The 25,444-nt window shown below is 36.9% G+C and overlaps 1 protein-coding gene across 2 annotated transcripts in view; it reads left to right on the forward strand.

Moving 5' to 3' along the window:
* The window catches only part of LOC115414915 (glypican-6-like), a 201,354-nt gene that overhangs the window by 32,231 nt on the left and 143,679 nt on the right, over window positions 1-25,444 (forward strand). For both annotated transcript variants that reach the window (XM_030128286.1, XM_030128281.1), the window contains exon 2: window positions 12,419-12,577. In XM_030128286.1, coding sequence (XP_029984146.1) covers window positions 12,419-12,577 — 159 coding nt within the window. The remainder of the gene's footprint in view (window positions 1-12,418; window positions 12,578-25,444) is intronic.

Raw genomic sequence — 25,444 nt, forward strand, 5'->3', positions numbered from 1 at the left:
GGTCTATGTGAGTGTTCTTTGTACTGTTGTCAGCAATTTTCGCCTAATTACAATGCTACACTTCAATCATGTTTTGCTTGAGAACATAGTGGTCCAGAGGAAGCGAACACATCTGTGCATCAAAAAAAAAAGAAAAAAAGAACAAAACAATTAATGTGTGATTGCATTTGTAAACCCGACAATATTTCGTATGCCTCATGTCCTTTTAAGTAGCGAGCATTTGAGCTAAAGCCAGAACATTTCAGAGAGAAATTCCCCAAAGAAGATTACCATTTGTCCTTAATTATCTTGCCTTCTGTAATTACATACATTTAAATCTCTGATCAGCTCATTGAGAGAGCGGATGATGTACAGCAGTGCCTTCTGACATCTGCGCTCAAGGCAGCTGCAAGGACAAAGTGGTACATTAACAAGCTGGACTGGCTTACACATATGAGGGAAACCATTTCTCTGATTTCTTTTTTTCGTTTGCTGTGATTACACGACAGTTTACTCATAAGTCATAGATAAACCTGTGTGTAAATAATATATAATGTATGTGTGTAAGCTGGTCTGCTGAGTGTGTTGATCCATGAATTTGTGATCAGGTTAGAAGGAGTGTAATGAATCATGGATGTGGGTGGATGTGCTAGACCGGTACAGCTGTGTTATTTTACATCTCAATGGAAGTAGGCTTATCACACTATAATTCTAATATGACAGGTGGATATTCTCTCACTAGAATAGCACTAGAGCTGCAATAATTGATTTTCTAAAAAAGAATAGCAATGACAATCTCTCAATCATTTCTGTGTTTTTTTTTTCACACTGTACAAAATAATAGCCACTTTTAGGATGAAAATATTTTTTACTTTATTTGTGTTACTTTACACCCACTCACTTCTTGTTTCCAGGTCCATTTTTGTGCATTCCTCTGTATTTAATATACTGCAGTACTGTGTCCCTGAGTCCATGAAATAAATCCAGTTGTTGTTCTGCCACTTTACAGGTGATGATAAAGAGCAGAGGAAGTGGATTAATGACAAAAAAAAAAAAAAAAAAACCTAACTCGCTATCTGAATTCTGCCAAACCGGATCTTTATGGACCCCCCCCGATATAGAACAAGGCTTTCATGATGTGTTTAGCATATTCACACTTTATGTTTGATTTGTCAACCTTTTATTTGTGCTGTCCAGTTCAGCAGAAGATAAATAGAGCAATGATTCATGTCAATACAAAGCTGAGCCTGAAGTGAATAGATGCACCGCTGTAAATGGATCGAGAGCATTAAAACACTTACAATTGCAGTCTCCTGATGGTAAAACATTGACCATTTCTCAGTATCAAGAACATAGTGTATGGTCTTGCGAACTTGGCGAGTAAGGTCTTGGTAAGAACGGTCTCAGAGAACAGACTTCCTAAGAACGCAAGTCTGTCTGTAATTGGAACAGCTGCGTACTTGTGAACTTTCCTCCCAGGCTCTGCTGTATTTACACCATCGACTCCCTAATGTATTTCCCGCAAATCACCACAATGTCACTCGATTTGATTTCAATACGTTTATACTATTTACATGTCATACATTTTGTATATTTTTCAAAACTGCAACACATTTTGTTGAATCCCATATCATATCATGATAATAAGATGTGTTTGTTGGTATTCTGCCTCTTGCTTGTGTTCTAACATTATAACACATCATCTTGTTATGGTCATCTAGTCAAAAAACATTTCTGAATTAGAAGAGCATTCGGAGAGCACAGACCATCGCCAAGGCAGATCAGACACCCCCCCCCCCCCCCCAATCACCACCAAAATGTAATAATTTGTTCCTTGTGCCAGTATCAACATTTCCTGAAAATGTCATCAAAATCCTTCCGTAACTTTTTGAACTAGAAAAGCACTTGGAGAGTGCAGACCTCCGCCAAGGCAGATCAGTGACACCCCCCCCCCTTGCACACTGACAGATAAACAAACAGACAGACAAACCAACACTGGTAAAAACATAACCTTCTTGGCAGAGGTAATTATCTTGCTAACATACAAACAAACAGACAAACCCCAATGTTGGTGGAGGTAACTAAGTTGTTACAAAAGCCGCTGTAGCATTCGAGAGTAGCATAAAGTGTATCTTGGGATATTTTGCCAGCCAAGTCTACACGAGTCACCATCTAGTCCATCCTTGGTTTAAATTAGCAGATAAGAACAAGATCTCGGTATTCCATGCATTCTTGGTTTAGGTGAACTTGCAATTGGAACAGTACTTGGGCCCCGACTGATGACGTTTCACAAGAACGGAAGAACAGACAAGAATGCGTATTGAGAAACGGCTACAGACTATGGACAATTGGCCTAATAACTTGAGGGTAGCATTAGTTAGTCATGCACAGTCCACATATCCGTATGATTGACCGGAGCTGATCTGCTGATTCTATCCACTCCAGCTCCACCTTTACATTCTGTACCATCAATATAATGTGTTATTGATGCTGGATCTGTTCTGTTCCTTATGGGGGGGGGGGGGGGGGGGGGGGCTTGCTGCTGCTTTCCCTTCCTTGACTTCTATGTATGCTCATGGAAAGTGTGCATTTCCTGCTCTACATCTTGAAGGGCATGCAGCTCCCAGAACAGACCGCCAAATACAACTTATTTAGACAAAGTACTTTATTTTTCAAGAAATTGGTCTTGACTGAGCTGTATTTGAGTTAAATGCATGAGTGTAACCCCTTCTGAACTCTATTTGGTGCCTCAGTAAAGAAAGTAGTTCTACCATATGTGCATACAGGCTCCACTTTTAATGACTGAACCACTAAATGTTTTTACAGCACTATTTCATCAGATTTAACAGGCAACCTAATCTATGAATGTATAGATTTAATTTAATAGACCTGAAAAGCTCAACACACTGAACAGGTATAACTCTACAATGTATCCCAACTTTATGTTGTCATATAAATGTACAGAAGTTTCAGCAACAGTGAAGTATTTGGTGGCAGGACTGACTTGGCAAGGCGTTTTAACAGATGCCGTGGACGAGTTCTGGGACTGTTCCCAACTTCCCCCCTTCACCTGCAGCCATTGGTGATGTTTGTGACAAAAACACTGTTCCGTGTGCTTTTCTCCCTCCTTAGTGCTCCACTTACTAACAACTCTACTTTGTCAAAACCCATTACTGATGTTCCTGCTTATGTAAGGATGCAGCAGAGCTTTATTAAATTAACACGGGCATGGTTGACATGATTGACTGATTATCATTGTGTGGTGCTTTAAATTAGGTTCTGAATAGGGAATTTTTACAAAATAAATGAAATAGTACATGTTACGGCTTTATAAATGTGAATCATTGTACATGGGCATTGGTTTAAAGCCTATTCTAGACTCATGTAAAAGGTGATAATCTCTGCTACCTATACAATTAAACTGTTTATTGATCTTTCTTTAGTATTATTTACCACTTGAATGTACCCATCCCCGCTGCTATGCCCAAACTGATGTGTCCTTTTTTGTCAGTATTGTCAGTATTGAGACTTACAACTTTAAGTTAACTTGACATACTCTGAGATAAAACTGTGATCTCGCAACCATGTAGTGTATTGACGGCTTGGTTTCAAATTCCATCTTGGGTGTAAAGCAACCAGCTAGAACAGGACAGATATGGTCTGGTGAGTCAAAATCCCATCTAGGTTTGGAGACGATTATTCCCAAGTTCACAAAGGTAGGCATCTAGGTTTGTTTTGTTCTTTAGGAAACCGAGTTTGGAATGTTTAAAACACTGTGCTTTAGGAAGGAGATATAAAGGTGCCAAAAAAAGAAATAATGGCACCCTATTTTTGTTTTTGCCATTTATTTTTGGCATCTGTATTATGGAAAACAGCAAAAAATGCAACAAAGTCAAAGTCACATCGTTATAAGTACGCAGCACACTCACTTTGTTTTGGTTTTTTTTTTTTGTTTTGTTTTTTTTGGTTTATGTAAAAGCAGCATCAAAATATTCCAAATTGTGAGTGAAGCACACTAGAGCAAATTATGTGTTTATATCAGACCAAGACTGCATCATGAATAGAGTGGTGACAATAATATGAAAGCTGTAAGCACCATTATTGCCTTTTAGCTTTCATATGCACTTAAGGACAGTTGTGCCTTTCATTGATTTTCTTTCTTTTTTTTCCCCAATCAATCTATTGGATCAACAAAAACTTATATTGAAAGCATCTCACCCTAGACTTGCAGCACTTTCTAATGCAGCAACAAATTGCGACTTTTCCAAAGTTATCATTCATTATAACATGAAACTGTTGCTGTTATTGTATCAAACACTGCAATTTAGGCCCTGTTCCATAATGGTGAAATAAGGTGTTTTCGTTTATATCTGCCACCTGAAAAAAAAAAAAAAAAAAAAAGATAATGGGGATTGTTGAAGTGGTCCTGAACTGAAAGGAGTCAAGTAAACAAAACTGTTAAAATAGAAAAAAAAATACATGCTGGCTTAGAAGGTGCACAGCAGAGAGTTACAGTATGTGAAGGGAAATATTGTAGGATGTTTGTTGCACTTTTCTGAAGGTGTGTGTTCAACTGATCACACCTTGTATAAAAAAAGTTTCACACTGTTTCTCTTTTTCATGAACTGGAAATGATGTGTGACAGCTGAGGAACACTGTTCTATGTTGCGTTGCCAGGTGTTTATAAGACTGTCATTAAAGCTGCGGGAGACTTTCATGACCAATTTTTCATCAAATCTGTAAAACCTCAGTCATATCATGAATCCATAAGTCTTTCTGTGATTACTCACCTGAATCTCTTGCATTACGGTGAACAATTTCGAAGTGTCATCCACCATAAACAAACCATGTGTTTACAAACAGAGTCGGGAGGTAACTCGGGCATCTGCAGAATTTTGTTGCGACGTGCGTTATGGGAGGTGAAGGCTCGTGCAGCCACCTGACAGTGGCAGCTGGAACAGACACGACGCTGAAACTGCTGGAGCTCCCTTCCCTCTATGCATATTCCTCCAGCCGTTTTCGCATTTCAGATGTTTCTGCGTCGTGTTTGTTTCATCCATAAAATATCATATGGTTGTGCTGCCACTGCCGCTGTCAGGCGGCTGAGCGAACCTCCCTTTCCCACAGTGCACGTCGCGACAAAATTCCGAAGATGCCCGAGTTACCTCCCGACTCTGTTTGTAAACACACATTTTGTTTATGGTGGATGGCACTTCCAAATTGTTCACCGTGATATAAGAAATTCAGGTAAGTAATCACAGGAAAACTTACAGATTTGTGATACTTTGGCTATGACTGAGGTTTTACAGATTTGATAAAAAAAAATTGGTCATGAAAGTCTCCCGCACCTTTAAGTGGGGACACCAAAGAGCCTAAAAGATTACCAAACAGAAACAACTGCTATATTCAACCTTATTCTGTTGTTTTACAGAGTTTGGTCTCTGTGGCCATGAGGCTTGTGTATTACTCAGGAGACAATAGGTTTGTGTTGAGCTGTTGATGGTGCACCTCATTACTGTAGCCTGGTGCCTCTCTAAGGACTGATTAAGGATTAAGCCCATTTGAAAGTGCCTGCACGTACATACCGCATCCTCTAGTTTCATTACCCATGCACAGCTTCTTCATCTATAGCTTGCTGTACTGTATATGCATACAGACAACCAGTATGTATGCTTGCCAGTGCTTGCATTGTGTAGTAGGATCCATCAAAAAACCTCACAATCTGAAGGGTTCTGCACCAATCCCCCCCGGTACAGCGACAGCCATTTTATCTTTCTCTCTCTCAAATGTTAATAGGTACAAGTGGAAAAAAAACCCCTCAGAAATCTAAAATCTTTCATGTGACTGGTGCCCAGACTTTTAAAAAGACTGTTTAATAATGATGTCTGGTGCTCTCAGACGTGAAGCAGCAGTGGAGAGATAATACAAGAAGTATGCAGACAAGTGGTGTGTTGCTATATTTGTATGTATCATTTTCTACCGAGTTGAAACCCAGAGATTATTTTTCCAAAAGATTTGTGCATCTGCTGTCGTCTTGGGGGAAAATACTAGGTGTTACTTCAAAGTTTCAGCACATGAATGTAAGGAGTTATTCTGACCAGTGTACTTTCACAGAGAACTTTTTTTTTTTTTTTTTTCATTTTTGTTTGTCTTTTCTCTGAAGATCGTATCTTTTCACAGACAAATAAACTCATTGTGCCCCTGAGTTAATTTCCCATCAGAAATAACAGCTGTGCTCCAATGCATGTTCATATGTCAAATAGAAATAAGAGGAAAACTTGCAGTGGCACGCTTTAGCTTGACAGTGTCATTAGCAGGGAGTATAAAGAATATGGGTATATATGGTGCAGTTTTTCTTGAATTTGGTTTTATTAATAATTTATGAGAAAAGAAGATACATACATACATAAATCTGCATAGATGTATAAATGTATTTTATTAATATCTAAAACATTGGGTAAATTGCTGCCATTAATCACCACAGAGAAGAATGGAATGGTAAAAAGTATGATTAAAAGAAAACATCTCATTTGTCACATGCACAGATGTTGTTTGTCACTCAGTTTGTGACATGCATGTAATTGTAGGATGAGTGGAATTGAACTGTACTGCTAATAATGATAATGCCGATGCTATTATTGTATTTGCCACATGCTAAGTATAGGTGCATCTCCACCTGTACCTCAGGTGTGATGCAGTGATCACATGTTTGCAACCTTCACTTTTTTTATAGCACTGTCTACGATCTACAATACTACGATCTACAATACTACGATCACTGAGTGTGTATTTGATCAGGGTAATAATAATAATAATAATAATAATAATAATAATAATAATGTTTATTTATGTTGCACTTTTTGCAGATAGATTTAACAAAGTGCTTTACAATAAAATTACAAGTAAAATAGTAGAAGATCTCTCCTTCACTGTGGTTCTCTTTTCCCACTGGGTTTTTGGAGTTTTTCCTTGCTGAGAAGGAGGGTCAAAGGACAGGGAATGCCCAGGACATTAGTCTATTCCCTTCTTCTACTGTTTATTTGGCTGGTGTTTGTTTTTATATCCATATTTTATGTTATATACCTGTTGTGAAGTACATTGAGTCTGTGTCACACTTTGACCTGAAGTGAGGGTAGGTTGCCAAAAAGCTGCCTGGAAGAAGTCTAATTTAGTCTTAAAACTATAGCAAAAACAAGACAAAGTCCATTTGATTTAAGACAAAAAAAAAAAAAAAAAAAAAGGTAAGAGGTTTATTGCCCTTAAGTGCATCCAAGGAAATAAGCAAATAATTATAATAACAACAAAAAGTAACACAGGTCAGCACAGCCCTTCTCTAACTGCCCTAAGCAATGTCAGACCCCCTCCATTTAAAGGCTAGGCCCCTCCCACTGGACCATACCATTTGTAATTGGCACTAATTTAAACATTTCATCTCACTACATATGTTATTTTCCATAGTTAAATCACAAAACAATTTATGTGTTTTAAACTCACATCAAAAGAGTCATCTTATTACTTAAAGCATTTACGCACCCTCTTTAATAATCAGAAAAACCTGGTATGGTGCAGTGCGACAGGCTGAGCCTATTTTCCTTGTTTAACTCAGGCACTATAAAAGGCAGCCTGATGCTTCCTTTGGGTCCTTTTCCGCTGCCCAGAGCCAGGAAGCACTATGGTAAGTAAAGGAAAAAACATAATTAGGAGCACATTTTTCACAATATAGAATCTAACATAATTGAAGCCCTAATTCAATCTTATTTGTATTTGTGTGTTTTTGTACAATTTCATGGGAAATCAGCACAGGAGACTAACTTAGATGTTTAATTGTAGGCTAGTGTGTGCACCCACCAAGCTGTCAGTAGGATGATACCTGGCTTTTGTTTGCCATGTGGAAGAAGTGAGTGTGTGGTGTATGGTGAATGATTAGTGGCAGGGGTGACTGCCACATTCTGCCTTGTGCATGGAATGTGCTCTATAAATAAAGTTGAATTGAACTGAATTGAAATACATAGGTAACAAAACACACAGATTCATGAATGATTTATTTAGTTTTAAAATGGGACAGTTTGTATTAATGAACATTTTCATGTAAATACGAAAGAATATAGAAATACGGCAAATTTCCATCTTGAGTCCCACATGCACGCGTATAAAAAAAAAAACACGGCTACATGTAGACACAGGCATTAAAACATAAAAGCAAGTGATAACCCCCCTCCTCCCTCTCTAACTAAAACGACCTGTCTCTGCTTTGTATCTCTGACAGTACAGAGATGACACATGATGATGACGTTTCCAAGTTGTTTGACTCTAATCAGGGGTTTTAAAGTGGTGTTGGTCTGAGCTTGAACTGCATTATCAGTTTAGATTCAGGCATCCTCTTCTGAGTTTTTAATGCCTTGTTAGATCAACAAACCTGCAGAAATGATTTCTCACTGACAATGTTTTCTGTTTCAGTCAAGATCATTCGATAGGATTAATCCAAAATATTCACACACATTCTTAGTCGAGGCTTTGGGCTTTAATATCACATCATGATCTTAGAGTCAACAGACGTAAAAACTCTTTAAAACATATAAAGATCATTTAACATTTTTTATGTCTTGAACTCCATCTGAATATTTTGGCACTCTCTACTACACCTTGGCATTTAGATGATGTAGGTTTTATGTGTTGAGGTTGTGAGATCTGCCAGCTGATACCTGAGTGCAATGATGGGACATAAAACACTGGGAAATTCCATCTAGGGTTTAAATAAAAAAAAAAAAAAAAAAAAAAAAAAAAAAAATAGGAAGAAACAGTGTCTTGCTTGAAAGTATGTTTACTTTGTTTCTGAAAGAGACTGTTGTCCTACGATGAAAAGACCCGTAAGACACAATCCAAATGCTCGTGATGGTGTGGGTAGATAAGTTAATAAAAACAACTGTTTAATTTCGGTGTTTCGGACTTTTGTGGCAGTTCCCAAATGAATTTTTCTCCCTCTTTAACCTCTCCTAAATTATTTATCACCATTTATTATAATGTTATCCTCTAAATTTTGCTCTTTTTTTTCAGTGAAAATCATCTATTTTCCTATGTTTAATTGACTGATCATGAAGATTTTCATAAAAGCTCAGAGGAAATTCAAAGGTTATTGTATCAAAACAGAAAAAAAACTGAACAAAAGGTGACTTTTCCAGTAAAATATATTATTAACTGAACATAAACCCACTGTCATTGATCCGACTCCATGGGTTTTACTGGTGAATCAGTGCTGTAGAAGATGACAGTGTTTCTACATTCACTACGGAGCCTCTGAACGTCCAAATAGGTCATATCTGATGACCATGAAAAGATGACAAACTGTATTTACATGTATTGATATGATTAGTGAATCAACAGTTTAGATCAGTAGATGCTTTTAGTCAGTGGTGGATGTTTGGGTCTTTATGGGTTAAGCCTCAATATTGGACTAAATAACACAATGAGAATACAAAATTCCTCATAGTGCAACCCTTTAAAGTAGGATTGGAATGATTATAAACAGGTGTCCATAAAGTTGGAATAATTTTATTTTCAGACACATTCCTCTTTTTATTCCTAATTATACACATCAGTAATCACATTCAGCCAGGTGTAATGATTACATAGTGAGTCTGTTACATTTTATTATGAATAAATCTCCTTGTCATAATTATTAAATGGGAACAGGTACAAATATTGTATTCCAGCTTAATGGGTGAGAGTAGAGTTGAAAAGTGCTACTTTCTGCACTGCATTTCATAGTTTCAGGGGCTGATGGTTCATAGTTTGGTTCTAAACATTTCGTTCTGTATCTGAGGGTCTAAACAGGTGTGTAAAACAGACAGTGATTCTTGTAGATGCGTATGTGTGTATGGCAATGGTTCCCAACCTTTTTTGGTTCATGACCCCATTTTAACATCACGAATTTATGGCGACCCCAGACATTCAAAACAAAGACTTTTTTTGCAAATAAACGTTAATTTTAGATGACATTTAGGCTATATAATGTATATTATTATGGACGGAGGCAGAAAAGCCAGGTGTAGGTTACTGCAAAGTGGGAATTTGATTTTCCTTGGTCAGGATATGTACAGTCAGTCCAGCTTGGATTTACAAGGCTGACAATTAATACTGAACAAACAACAACTCAAACTATGAATTATGAAAGAGCTGCAGCATCTGAAACCGACCACAATGAACATTTGAAAGATAAACAGAACCACAGTGCTGCAGTTTCAGACTCATGTCATGTCTTTATTGTATTGGGATTGTCTCTATCAATTCACCATTAATTTATGCATTTATTTATTTAAATTTTCATCAATTACTTGAAATTTCAGGCGACCCCATTTGAATTCCAGGCGACCCCATGTGGGGTCCCGACCCCAAGGTTGAAAAACACTGGTGTATGGTTTCAGTTGGTGTTTGTTTATAGTGTCAAATATGTGGTTATGTTCATTCATTTACCATCAAATAAATTTACATTGCATGCTATATAAATTATAGAAGTAGCTACAGTAATTGCTTTCCACCATATTTTAGGTTCCCTATGACTATGCCACAGTTGATCCAATTAATATCAAACACAAATACATAAAGACAGGATTCAGAAACAACTGGTTTTTATATTTATAGTTTTATGCTTATAGTCCACATACAGATTTCTTAAAGGAGTGATATTCTGCTTTTTTAAATGGAATTATGCATTTTAAAACATTTCCCTGTGGTCTGCGTAAAGTGTAAATGCTATGCTTGGGTCTGAATTCTTCATTAATTCAACTCTATAGGTCCATCTTCAACCCTATTTCTGAGTAATGACACCAGAAAGGTGGTTTTGAGCATTGGTCCTTTAAATGTAAATGAGCCACTTCATACCCCACCCCCTCCAGGTTGTTGACCGTGCTTTCTGTCCCATTCAGCAACTTGTGTTCGTTAATACAACCAACAACTGAACATTTTTGGTAATCGGCTTGAAGTTTGTCCATATTTTCAGTATGGACTACAACCGCTGCTGCTGACAAACAATTATGTCGTACTCGGAGAAATATTCATTGGAAGTCTTGACGTTATATGTGCAAATGTTGTGATGTAACTAGTTATAAAATGTAGCAAATTAAGCAGGAATTAAAGCAGGTTGTAGAAATCTACTTGATTTTTGCTGGAATGAATATGAAGATAGCTTTGCAGCACCTGGAGGGTTCAAATTCAAAGTTTTTGAACTATTAGGGTCCAAATACACAAATAAATGTACCAAAGACTAATAAAAGTGGGATCAGTGGGAAATTTTTGTCCGTCTTAGGCTTTATTTACTAACTTGTCCTGTAAATTACTGTATGTTGTAACTGTGTGTTGTATTTCTTGCTGCCTCTTGGCCAGGACTCCCTTGGAAAAGAGGTTCTTAATCTCAATGGGATTTTTTTTCCAGGTTAAATTAAGGTTAAATAAAATAAAATAAATTTATCAAGAACTAGAAGCACTCGGAGAGTGCAGACCTCTGCCAAGGCTGATCAGTGGCCCCCCCCGTGGGCCCCCCCACCCCGATCACCACCAAAATTTAATCACTTCTTCCTTATCCCATTTCCAACAAACCCTGAAAATTTCATCCAAATCTGTCCATAACTTTTTGAGTTATGTTGCACACTAACGATCAGTGCTCCCCCCTGTGGGCCCCCCCCACCCCCGATCACCACCAAAATGTAATCATTTCTTCCTTATCCCATTTCCAACAAACCTTGAAAATTTCATCCAAATCTGTTCATAACTTTTTGAGTTATGTTGCACACTAATGGACAGACAAACAAACAAACAAACACTGGCAAAAACATAACCTCCTTGGCGGAGGTAATAAATCACATTGTCGCAATCATTTCATGGGCAGAGGTAAAAGTATTTTATTCCAGGTCTATGGACAACAGTGTCCACAGCCTCAGTAAAGAGTAGTGATAGTGTGTTCTGTTATTGAAATAGTCTGGCTTCATGATAGAAAGTCCACCACCTTCAAGCATTTGGTCAAGTCGCTGTCATTACAGTGCTTCAGGCATATATATATATATATATATATATATATATATATATATATATATATATATATATATATATATATATATATATATATATATATATATATATATATATATATATATATATATATATATATATATATATATATATATATATATATATATATAAAAATTCCTGCATGAGCTGCATGCACTGATATATCAAAGTTACACTCTGTTTCACATGATAGCAGGTTACCGACAAATATTATCTTTCCCCATTTGTTACAGTCTGTTCCTCTTTGATAGCTTCAGTGATGAGAGTCCCAAAATCACAAGAGAGTTTTGATCAAAGACCCAGCTCATCCGTTTGAAAAACTGAATCCTGTGGCAGTGATGTGTGTTAAAAATCTGCTCTGTGTCTCTGTTTCCCGTAGGAGAGCACCTGCGTGTCTGTCCTCAGGGATACACCTGCTGCACATCCGAGATGGAGGACAAGCTCAACCAGCAGAGTAAACTGGAGTTTGAGAACATGGTCGAGGAGACCAGCCACAACATGAGAGCTACATTTGTCTCGAGGCATAAAAAGTTTGACGGTAAGTCCAAAGGGGGGAGTTGTCTGATCTATGTAAAATGTGGAAATGGAAACATATCATTTCACCTCTCTTTCCAAATGTCATAATTACAAATATTGAAAAAAAATTGGACACACCGATGTTGGGAAAAGGTTTTTCAGGCTTTTAAGCTTCAGGTTTCTCAAAACTTAAAGGTAGGGTGGGAGATCTTGGAAAAACGGTTCGAGCAAGCTACATTTTGAAAATACACAATTCAAAAGTCCAAACCCCTTTCTTCAGACTTCCCCCCAAAGCCACGCCTCCAGAGTACCGGAATGTGCAATGCTTGCTCCCGAGGCTTCCTGAGCTCTGAGCAGCATCAATGCCCCCCCCCGCGCTGGTCCACAGATACATGCGTACCTCATTCATTCTCCTCCACAAACCCCCCACTCTTACAATTCACCCCTCCTCTGTGGATCCATGCAAACCTCTGAATTCAGGTCTGTATATCAATATATTAGATTAGAAGTTGGACTTTTCACTTGTTATTTTGATACCTGTTCTAAGTAATCTGGGCCTAGTAAGAACAGCTGATTGCAGTCAGACTGATGTCAGGCTAGCAGCCCATTAAACTTTACTTTGAACACTGTAATCTGTGCATTTCACCATTATGTTTGTTGGCAGAACAGCCCCAATTCGTACCTAGCTGGCTAATGTTACATTCCCTAGTGATTTATGTTAAAGACAAAACAGTTTGCCAGTGAACTTTTCATCCTAATATAGCTAATATACCCAAGCTCTGGGTTTGGCTTCGTTTCCTGTACAAGTGCTCCAAACCTCTGAGAACGTACGATTCATACGAGCAGAGGGGGGAGGGACAAATGGCGGTTGAGTCTGATAAACATATCGCCATTCAATCATTTCGATGGGCCGGTTAAAATGATTGGATGTTGTTTTTTCAGTCCTGTCTATTCCACAGGTGGCTAATTTTTTTAGTTTTTGTATTGGAGCATTTAATTAATAGGTTGCAATCGTGGTGTGAAGGCGATTTTAAGCAATATAGTAGAAAATGCTCCAGGAAAACATCTCCTACCTCACCTTTAATCCTCATATTTTCTGTCAGCACACAATAAGATCCTGTTTTCCACATACAAACACACACAACATGCTTTTCTGATTCAGTGACAGATCAGCGCCTGATGTTGTGTCGGTGTTTTGTGTGTCGTGTGAGTGAAGCAACGGCCTCTCCTTGCACATACAAACAGAACACGACAGAGCTAATGTATCTTTGTGGTGAGGGTGTTATTGTCATTCTGTATGCTTCAACGCATTCCATCAGTGATTTTAAAGTCACTGTACTGTGCTGTTGGAATGTGCACAGCAGCAGATCAAGGTAAACTCTCATCGCATCTCGTACTGTTTCTTCTTTTACTGTATGACTTCCTCCCCATTGTTAATCAGCTGCCAGCAATTCCCTTTTGTGGTTCTATCTAAGTGGGAATAATTGTCTGGAAAGTTTCATATGAAAAGATTTGCACCATTTTCAATAGATTAATCTGCACGGACAGTTTTTTTTAAAACTTAACAAGCCTCTACACTAGACTTTTAACTTTAGAAGAAACTATTGCTGAACAATGATCCTAATAGTAATCCGGTCTTGATTTAGTAAAAGGTAGTTGGGTGTTCTGTTCCAGAGTGACTGATTACTTTGTGCTTGATGTTCAGTTGAAGGCTTTTTCTGTTTATTTTAACGAAGTGTCTATTGACACAGTACTATGGCATGAAATATCAGTTTGTCTCTTACCACAGAGCCAATCAGTGCCCTCGTTATATCATGTCTAGGCTGGTAACTTGCATCCCAAAAAAGTACTAAGGCAGTCAGATAGCGAATAGGTGAACCAGTGTCACTGCAAACATTCAGCTCACTTGGTAATGTATCAGACTGCTACGTGGAAGACTCGGGTTCCATTCCTGGTCTTTTATTTATTTATTTATTTTTATTTTTATTTTTTTTAAGATTTTCAAATGGGGGGTGGGGGCACCAGTAGGTAAATCCAACATTGACATAATGATCTCAATCAGCCACTGGGACAATGTTCAGAGTGCAGAATTTGGACCACAGCACTCAATACACAGAATTGACACAGCACTGAAGTCACACAGCACACTGCCACATTGAACGTGTTGCTCCGCCCACCTTCTCCAGCCTCCAGAGCAAAGAACACCATAAAACAACATATACAGTATTTACAACAATAATTCCGATTCTATACTATATACTATCACTGATTTTTCTTTTCTTTCATCAGTTGCCACAGTACTATGGTAGCAAAATGCACAAAAGAATGCACTGAAGTATACGTCATATATCACCACAGTTCTGTGGCAACAAGAGGATAATGAGTTCATGTAACAGTATCCATGATTGGCTGTAGTACAAATGCTAACATTTGATTGGCTCTGCAGCAATAGACAAACTGATATTTTGTGCCACAGTATTGTGGCAGTAGCCATTGCCTTATTTTAAAGTTTAAAATAAAAAAAAAAAGAGTTCCATCAGTTTTTTTCTTTTTCCATAGAGGATGAAGGATTGGGTGGTGTTGGGTCAATAAGTGAATATCTGCTTTTTCCTGCTTCCATACGTAACTGACAGCACTAACTACTGACTGATGTTACCCTAAATGTGACTCTGCTTTTCTACTCTGTGGGTCCAAATGGAACCTTGAAAATGAGGTTTCTGTTTTCCACATCAGTGTGAAAAGCGTAGACTTATATTTACACCTGCATTTAGTCTGCAGTGTGTAGTCTGTAGAACTGCAGAATTAATGATGGTGTGTATTTTCACACTCTGGAGTTCTTCCCTCTTGACTTTGGCTTCAGCTTTAATTGATCCATCTTTGACACACACAGAATACTGTGCATCACTGCGTGTGTAACTGGGAGATTTTCTTTCATAATTATTATGCATATTATCAGGAAATACGAGATGGTTCCAAATTTTGAGCAAAGCATGCAAAATATCCTCACTGCAAAATCTGCGTTTATATGACGTAAGAAAAAAATACAGTAACATTGTTCATTTAATATCTAATGATTGTGCTATGTTTATATTTTATTATAAACATATGTGTAGAACATGCATATTTTTTGCTCTCTGTATGAAACAGTGTGGAGGAGTTATGAACACAGTTTCTCGTGGGATTATTGTTGAGGTTGCAGGATTACTGTAAAAAACAAATTAAAATTGTAGGGTAAAGTATCCTTGAGAGGGTTTGGTTTTCAAGACCTCATTTCTTCCTTAGTTTTAAAAATGCTGGTTTTAGACGAATTCTAAGAAAAATGATGTGCACCAGGAGCACCAGAGAATTCAGGATGCTGCAGAAATGGCAAAGAGGCACACTGGATTTTTTCATTTATGAAATAGTGTGTGGGTGTTTTTGTTTTGGGTGCTCATTTTAACCCATAATCTTCAAGTCCTAAAAGTCTGTTTCTGTCTGTTGTTTTCTTACAAGAACTATGGTAAAATAAACTAAGAAAAAGTGCAATACTTTTCAGTCCTGTGATGTATTTGTGTCACACTTGAGCACACAGGTTTCAGGAGAAGAGTATGATTCAAAGATTCAAAGCGTCTATTGTCATGTGTACAGTAAAAAAAAAACAGGTTTCCCTGTACAATGAAAATCATACTTTGCCTTCCACACTGAATGCCACAAGAATTTAAGATAAATATAAAAGTAAAAGTATACAAATTGAAATAGAATAATTTAACGAGGGGATTACAACAGCCAAAACAATGATGAACCACTATCAGAGTTTTAAAATGTAATATTTAATCTTTAAAAAGTCACTACCTTTGCAAAATTTCTGCTGTTGGTTGCATGTTTTGATAAGAACTGTGTATGTTTTTTCCAGACTTTTCTGTGGAATTGGTGCAATACACAACAGTAGGAAAAGTTAATGATATAGAAATGAATAGAAATAAATCTCAAACAAATCTCAACTAAATCCAATCCAACTTTATTTGTAAAGCACTTTAAAATAACCACAGTGGACCAAAGTGCTGTAAAGAAAAACAGATAAAAACCAAAATAACAGAGTAAGATATAAGAATAGATTAAAAGACATAAAACTGTAAGGAAAAAAAATACATACATACCTAAAAAATACAGAAGAATAGATAAAACCAAAATAAAATAATAGAATAGAGTAAATGTCTTATTCTGTAAATGGATAATTGCTCGAAAAAGTGATGTAAGCACAGCCTGCACTAAAGATACAGTAAAACAGTTTTTTTTTTTCTGCATTAATAGGCTGATTTCAAAGATGACTTTGACATTAGAATAGTGTTTGTATCCATACAGTTAAATAGAAGCAGCAGAGACACACATCACTTGTGCAGTTCCATCCTCTACATATGCCTATATACTGCCAGGACACTCAACATCATATTCCATCTCCTTGTGTTAAGCTCCCTGAACCTCATGGGGTTTGAATCATCCCTCATCAATTTTACATGTCCTCATTTTTGTCCCCAGTTATTTATAGGAAACTATTATGAAAACCTTAACTTACTTTTTGATTACTGACTGCTTCCCCTGGAGGCTTGTGGGTTTTGATGTATTATTGAGTAATCCTGAAGCCATAAATGACTGTTGCGCACTGGAATTAAAGGTTTGGCTTCTCTGAATGTCCAATCATTTGGCCTAAGAATGTTTTTTTTCTCTAAGTATTTCTTATATTCTCCCATAGAGACTTAGAGGCTGGTTCTATTCCTTTCAACAGATGCACTAGAGAAACTGTCTAACTTTGCAGTATTGCAAGTCTGCAGTTCCTCAGCCTAGTGTGGTTACACTCCACAGACTTGTTTTGTAAGCCTCTTGAAGCAATAGTGTTCTCTGCTGTGAGTCTGTAGATGTCCTAATGAGAGTTAAATCTAATAAATACAAAATTAGATAAATATTTATGTGTGTGCATATGTGAGAAAGGTAACTGAGAGGCAGACAAGACAGACAGAGAGCGAGAGACTGAATGTGTGAAATGAGAGGCGAACACAGTTGCATCACATCTGTTAAAGATTAACTACAGTGGATGAACCATGATAAAAGGTGCCTCCTGCTCAGTTGAGTGATTTAAAATTGAAAACACTGCACGAGTAGTTTGCGTTCACAGCCTCAAGCTGTCAAATATATATTTTTACATCTTTTGTGTCGTATATTTAATATTCCAATATCTGTGTGAAGATTACATTTCAAACATGATTTAGTGAAAAATCAATCAGTCAATCTCATTTATCTCAGACATGGTTAATGGCACAGCCTCACATTTATCACAGCCACAAAATCAATGATTTTCTCAGTTTCTAGAATTTGTATATCGAAACACAGTATGTTACAATGCACTAAAAGATTGTGGCTTGTAACACCTTTCTGTGAGACTTGCATTTTCATTCACTGTCGAGGCCAGAGAAAACAAAAGCCAGGAACTGTGAGTAAACACTCAGGGCAGATTGGTTTGACATTTACTGTTTGTGTTGAGTGTGATGCAATTACATGATATGATCAAAACATGCCCAATTATTATGGCTTTACAGGTTTTGAATGTGAGAAAATGTAGGAAGATTTTTAGTTAAAAAAAAAAAAGAAAGAAACACGTGGTGCCAGGCACAACAAACCCTGCCCCTCGCATGTATTGTAGCTTATTTTGGCATCAATCCAGGTGATGTCATCATGTCTGTGTGCTGATGTCAACATATCAATTTCCTCTATATATGTGCCAAGTTTGAAGTCAATTGAAACAAAATGTATGTTTTTATAGACATTTGAAATTTTGCCCTTTATAAGTAAATGGGAGAAAACAAATTATTTTTAGAAATTATTAATAATTGGAACTTTAACCTACTTTTCCCAAAATATGAGATCTGTTCTGAGTTACAGGCAATCTATAAACCAAATCTGGTCTGAATTCAACTAATAGTTTTGCTGCTAAAGTGTTAACAAACAAAGAACAAAAAAACAAGCAAACCGAACCAAAAACAATACCTCTTGCCTCCTCTTCGGGGGGGCAGGGTAACAATGTAAAATTTGTAACAAGATGAATGCAAGACAAAAACTCATCTTTAGTCTTTGATTTTGTGATGTAGGTCTTAATTCATAGTGTACACTGACTTTCACAACGGTGAATAAAAACCAAGTGCAATCTGAGTTCTTACGCAACAAGATGAAACCCATGCACAACATAGTTATGTGTAGTTTTAATCTCTTCTTTATGGTCAAACCAGTTCACAGATCGAAGGAGAGAAGTCAAATCAGATATGATAAACTCCTTCCAACACAAAAATACATGATTTAAATTATGTAAAATAACACAACATTTTTACATTTTTTAAAATAAAATAGAAAATAAACCTCACAGACAAAGTAAAAACTTACACTGTATGGAATAAAAACTACTGGGACACATCACATCTGCAGCTTAAATGAACTCCCATTCCCACTGACTTTAAAGGGGTCATATTTTGCTAAACCCACTTTTATTAGTTTTTGGTACATTTATGTGTGTATTTGGACCCTAATAGTTCATAAAGTTTGAATTTGAACCCTCCAGGTGCTGCAAAGATATTTTAAAATTTATTTTGGCAAAAATCCAGTGGATTTCTACAACCCTTTTTAATTCCTTCTTAATTTTTTTACGTGTATAACTAGTTATGTCGTGACATTTGCACATATAAGGTCAAGACTTCTGATGAACATTTATCCAAGTACGCTATAACTGTTTGTCAGCAGCAGCAGTTGTGGTCCATACTGAAAATATGTCCAAACTTCAAGCTGATTACCTAAAATGTTCAGTTATTGGTTGAACGAGACAGAGCAGCACAGCCAACAACCTGGAGGGGGCGGGGCATGGAGTGGCTCATTTACATTTAAAGGGCCAGCGCTTAAAACCACCTTTCTGGTGTTATTATTCAGAAATAGGGTTGAAGATGGACCTGTGGAGTTGAATTAATGAAGAATTCATACCCAAGGAGAGTATTTACAGTTTATGTAGACCACAGGGAAATATTTTAAAATGCATAATTCCATTTAAAAAAAAAAAAAGCAGAATGTCACTCCTTTAACACCAATTTGCCGATGGACTGACGTGACCACTGGGGGGAGCAATGAGTCCCTCTGCTTAAAGCAAAAGGACACAGTTAGAACCACTGGAAGAGACAACTTTTAGTGTTAAATTAAAAAAGTGATAAAAGCTAGAAGCAATATTTTCACCACTGGACACATCTCTAAATGACAAGAATGGAGTTTGATGCTGAAATCACAGCATTTCTGCTACACTTGAGGCTTATGAAGATATAAAGTTATTATGTGATGTTATCTTCACAGACCTTGTTTGGACAAATCAAAACAGGTCTTTAGTGCAGCTATTGACAGCACAAACTTTAGAGAAAGTGGTGCTAATTTGTGGTTTTACTTCTGTCTAGAAACAGAGCTGTGTTCTGGTACGTGACTTTCTCTTGCTGTTGAGAGTTTGGAACATCAATACTACCCACAACCCATTTAAAGCTACTGTCTTAAATGTAAAAACTCTTTTGCAGTGAATGTTTACATCAAATAATATAGATAATCATGTTGGAGGCCTGTTGCAGCTATGCCTGTCTATTCAGTGGTAAAGTTGGGGAGCTTCAGTGTTTTGTGTGAAATGTAGAATATCATTAGCTGTTAAAGCCAGTGGATTTACCGCTAGGTTAACAGACAGAAATAGAGAACGCTCCTTTATTTCTGTGCCAGCATCTGCCTTTCTATTTGTCACTTGTCCTTGTTGTATGGTAGATGCTCATTAGATTCAGCTTGGTTGATGTTTTTCCTTTCGGTCGTCTCACAAGACCTCAGCTAGAGATTAGTGTGTGTGGTTGGTTGACTAAAGTCTGGGTTGAGCAGAGGCCTTGGTTGACTGAGTTCTTTGATCCTGCCCCAGTAGAGCTTCTCTGTTCAACGTTGAGAACAGCAGTGCCCCTCATTCACATCGGCAATCCCTTATTCACACCCGACTAAAACCAAGACTGACTCGAACACAACACCCCATTTTCTCTAATCTGTGCTCTCTACAAATTCACAACCTCCTAGTGAACCGTGTAAGACTGCAAAAACACAGCTTGACTTATTGCTTCTCACACATTCATTCTGTATCTGTAACATTTATCAACATTAACATTTATCTTTATCTGTAAGGACATGTACAATTCCGCTGTATTAGTTTAGAATGGAAAATAAAATAATTGATTTTAATCGTTATTTATGGATTGCAGAGTGTTTGTCACAACAGGCGTAAAGCGCAATTTTCACTGAATTGTAAAGTGGTGAATGGGGCTGAAAATATCTTCCTCAGTGTTATAATCATCAGCACAATGGTTCTGTGTATAATTGTGTGGCCTTTTACAAGCAATGAGAGGAAAAGACAAAGCTTTGATGGAAAATCACTGACTGATGAGTCACTGTCAACAGTGCACTTCAGAACTGACCCCATTAAAACAACAGGGTGAAACATGAAGGCTTATGAATGACTATGATGTAGCTCATAACCTCAGCAGTAATATCAAACTCATGTATCATTTCCATAATGGACAAATTTTTTCCTCAAACTAAAAGCAATTTCCTCATTCATTCATGGAACAATGTCTGTATTATAAAACTTTTTGATCTGACATATCTAGCTATGTATCTATGCCATACTCTCACATATTCAGGCCAATCTTCACACTCATATTTTAGCATTCTGTCGGCAATGGAGAAAGGTCTGACTGAACCCATTATAATCTTGACATATGGGGAAAAACACTCTTGTATTCCTTTATAACAGTTAAAATCATCTTGGACAGTGTTAGGCAGTGGAAGTAGAGGACATTTGCAGGAAGGGAAGGTGAGCCTTGGCATTATAATGATGAAATCCCCACAAAAGAACCAGACCTGACTCATTTCATGATTGAGATCTTTGTCAAAATGTACCGTATTTAGTGTGTAATTTATAGCTATCAGTGTGGTGTGCTTGTGAGGGGGCTTTTGAAAATGGTATCTGGCCAATACATTCTCACTTCCAAGTGTTCGCAGACTCCTGCTTGTCATGGACATCACATCCGAATGCCTAGGGTCCCACTACACTGGCAATTTTTAATAGACCATGCAGGCAAGGCTTCATTTTTTGATGCGTGGGATACACATGGGGATGCATGGTGTCATTTTCCATTATGTGGGATAAAGATGTTTAAACAATGCCATAGTCACAGTTATGTTAGGTTTAGGCATTAAAACTAGAGCTGCAGGTATTGATTATATTTGTAATCTATTAGTTTATTTATTTAACGAATATTTGAATAACCAATAAAATAGTAAAAACGTGAAACGGACATATCTGAAAATTACAACAACTTGTCCCTTATTCCCGAACCAGTTAAAACACCACAAAAAGTCTAAAAGTAAAAGTATCTCTCTATCTCTCTCTCTATCTCTCTATCTCTACCCACCTACCTACCACTCTGGCGTACGTCAAATAAGTTATGGGTAGGTTTTGTATAAGTTAAGAGCATGCTGAAGCACACTGGTATAGGTCATAGTACAGCGAGGTCATCAAGAATTTTTGTGCGTGCACACATTTTTTCGCCGTATGTCAGCATATGTCTCATATGTGAGCCATAAGTTGTAGATAACTTATGCAATCGTGACACATGTTCACACATTACTTGTAAGTTACTCATAAGTTGAAATGGTTACCAATGCACCATTAATCCATTAGTCATATTACAGAAACGAGCAGTACAAATCATACATAAGGTTGAATTTCTAGAACACACTCATAATCTCTTTATTCAGTCAAAACTATTAAAAATCCATGATCTTGTAAAATATTGTACAGCAATAACCTTATTTAGAGCATTCAATAAATTACTACCAAGTAATATACAAAAAAAACTTCACAATTCGGAAGAGTACTCATAATTTGAGAGGCTTTGGAGATTTCACATTACCCGAATTTCGAACCACTCGTAAACATTTTAGTTTCTGTATGTGGAGTGAAACTTTGGAACAGTCTGGACATCCAACACAAGCAATGCCAAAATATCCACCGATTTAAACTGTTATACAAAAATATGGTCTGGTCCCAGTATAAAGATGGAGGGTCTTAATACTGATGTTACATCAATATTCTGTCTTATATGTTCATGTGTGTTTGTTGTTCCTCATCTAGTTGGTATGCGTTGTCCATTATCATCTGCTATTATTCTTACATCGCTGGTATGTGCTACCCTTTACCATTAGTGCTATTGTAGTTTGTTTTTTTTTTGTTTTTTGTTTTTTTTTCTTACCAGTGTTGGTATGTAATTATTGCTATTCTTTACCACTTGTGGTATTGCAGTTTTTTTTTTGTTTTTGCCATTGTCGGTAGGAAATTGTTATCATGTAAGTTGACGGTTAACTGTTACCGGTGATAACACCACCAGGAATGTACTTTGTTTCTATTTTTTTTACACACATTTTGGTTATGCAATGTAAATACTGTCAAATGAGTTTATTCTAATTTGGTATGGGCCTATTTTGTTCTGTTTTGTCCATTGTTCTGGCTTGAAGTCGAAGGACAGGAGTGAGTATTTAAAATGTTATTATGTTCAGTTATTTGATGATGAGAATGGGGGTGGGATTGAATAAGTTTTTCTTCTTCCCATTCCTTTTCGAGTATAAATGAATCTTTTTTTTTTTTTTTTTTTTTTTTTTTTTTTTTTTTTTTTTTTTTTTGGGAATTGTGAATTTGTTTGCATTCTATAAATACTCAAAATAAACAAACAAATGAATGAATGAATGAAATACGTTGAGATAATGTCTAGCGAATCCAAAAAATAATTATTTCTAACCCGAGTAACATGCTTTGAACCTATGTGGAACTTGTATCGCACTTATCTCCAACACATATTGACGTTTGTAGACATATTTGACGTGTTTTGAATGACCTCTTTTCACTTCTTCCAGACATGCGGCAAAGCATTTCAGCACCTCCCCTCTGGACAGCGACCAGAGTTTGTTGTGTAGTAGGAGATAATACCTGTAATACCTAATATCACCATAATCTTCAAATTTAGAATTGTATTTAAAAAAAACAACAAACTAAATAAAATACATTTAAATTAAATACTCATTATTAATTTTACAAAGCCACATAGATAGGCAGCAGAGGGATGAAAGAGCCACCTGGTACAACAGTGGCGTTGACGGGAGGAACCCGTCAGTACTCCTCCAGACGCCGTAGTGAGCAGAGAGATGGAGGATCCAACTCGAGGATACCTATTATCTGTTCTCTGATGGTGCTGATACTGCAGTGTTCAGTGTGGTTATGATTTGAATCCTTATGGCAGCCTTTTTATTGGCTACGACATTTACAACACGCTGAGCTTTCATTTGGTATAAGTTATTCATAAGTTATCAAAACGTTCTATGTAAGTTATGTATATGCTCGAAAAATAGTTGCTCGATAGTTCAACCTATGCCAGCATTTTAGAGAAATTTTGATACGTTGGCATGCGCTGCTTAAATTGTCAAGGTGTGACAGGGCCTTTAAGAAATAAACCTGAATATTTTGACTGTTTGAGTGAAAGCTTAAACGTTTAGAGGAGTAAGTGAGGGTCACAATGAAGAAAAGTGAGCAGACAGACATTTCTGCCTTGTCTTCATTTCTTCTGATTTATTCTCCACGCTATTTGTGTTGATCCTGGCGTCATGTGTGTCACAATAAGTGTTCATGTGAAACATAACAGGAACTAATGTTTAGAGGCAGCAAAATTAAAGAAATTGAAGCTTCGATTCAGGAAAATTGTAATCAAGTAATTTTTTTAATTGATTTGAGTTTGATGAATCATTTCAGCTCTAGTTAAAACAATTTCGTTAAAGGGGTCATATTTTGCTAAGCCCACTTTTATTAGTCTTTCATACATTTATTTGTGTATTTGGACCCTAATAGTTCAAAAAGTTTGAATTTGAACCCTCCAGGTGCTGTAAAGCTATCTTTATATTCATTCCGGCAAAAATCGAGTGGATTTCTACAGCCCGTTTCCATTCCTGCTTAATTTGTTACATTTTATAACTAGTTACGTCATAAAAGGTCAAGACTTCCAACAAATATTTTTCAGAGTATGCCATAATTGTTTGTCAGCAGCAGTTGTAGTTAAAAATGACAATATGTTCAAACTTTGAGCCGATTACCTAAAATATTCAGTTGTTGGTTGTATTAACGAACACAAGTGGCTGAACAGGACAGAAAGCAAGGTCAACAACCTGGAAGGGGGTGGGGCGTGGGGCGTGAAGTGGCTCATTTGCATTTAAAGGGGCAGTGCTCAAAACAACCTTTCTGGTGTCATTACTCAGGAATAGGGTTGAAGATGGACCTGTGGAGTTGAATTAATGAAGAATTCAGACCCAAGCAGAGCATTTACAGTTTATGAAAACAAAAGGAAATGTTTTAAAATGTATAATTCCATTTAAAAAAGCAAAATATCACTCCTTTAAGGTTAGAAGAAGAGCCAGAGAATGGCCGAAATAAGGACAAAGAAAACTTCTCCCATATATATACACTACTACATGGTACAGTTAGTCTACAAACTTTATTTTTCCAAACCACCTCCTGCCAACGTTTTTGCGGCAAAACGTATATCTTACATTTCTGAAATCTAAGGACTTGCAATGACTTATATCTGATATCTTGTGTACTATAAATGGATAGCTACTACACAGGCACCCAGGCCAAGGAAAACAATAACTTTTGGCATAACTTCACCTACATCCAAGGTGCATGAAGGGGAAACAACTTAAAGCAGGTCAAGAACTCCACTAGCACTTGGAGTGGAATAACTTTATTAAATATTGGATGGCACTATTT

Source organism: Sphaeramia orbicularis, chromosome 3 (assembly GCF_902148855.1).
Source record: "Sphaeramia orbicularis chromosome 3, fSphaOr1.1, whole genome shotgun sequence".
NCBI classification, from domain to species: Eukaryota; Metazoa; Chordata; class Actinopteri; order Kurtiformes; family Apogonidae; genus Sphaeramia; species Sphaeramia orbicularis.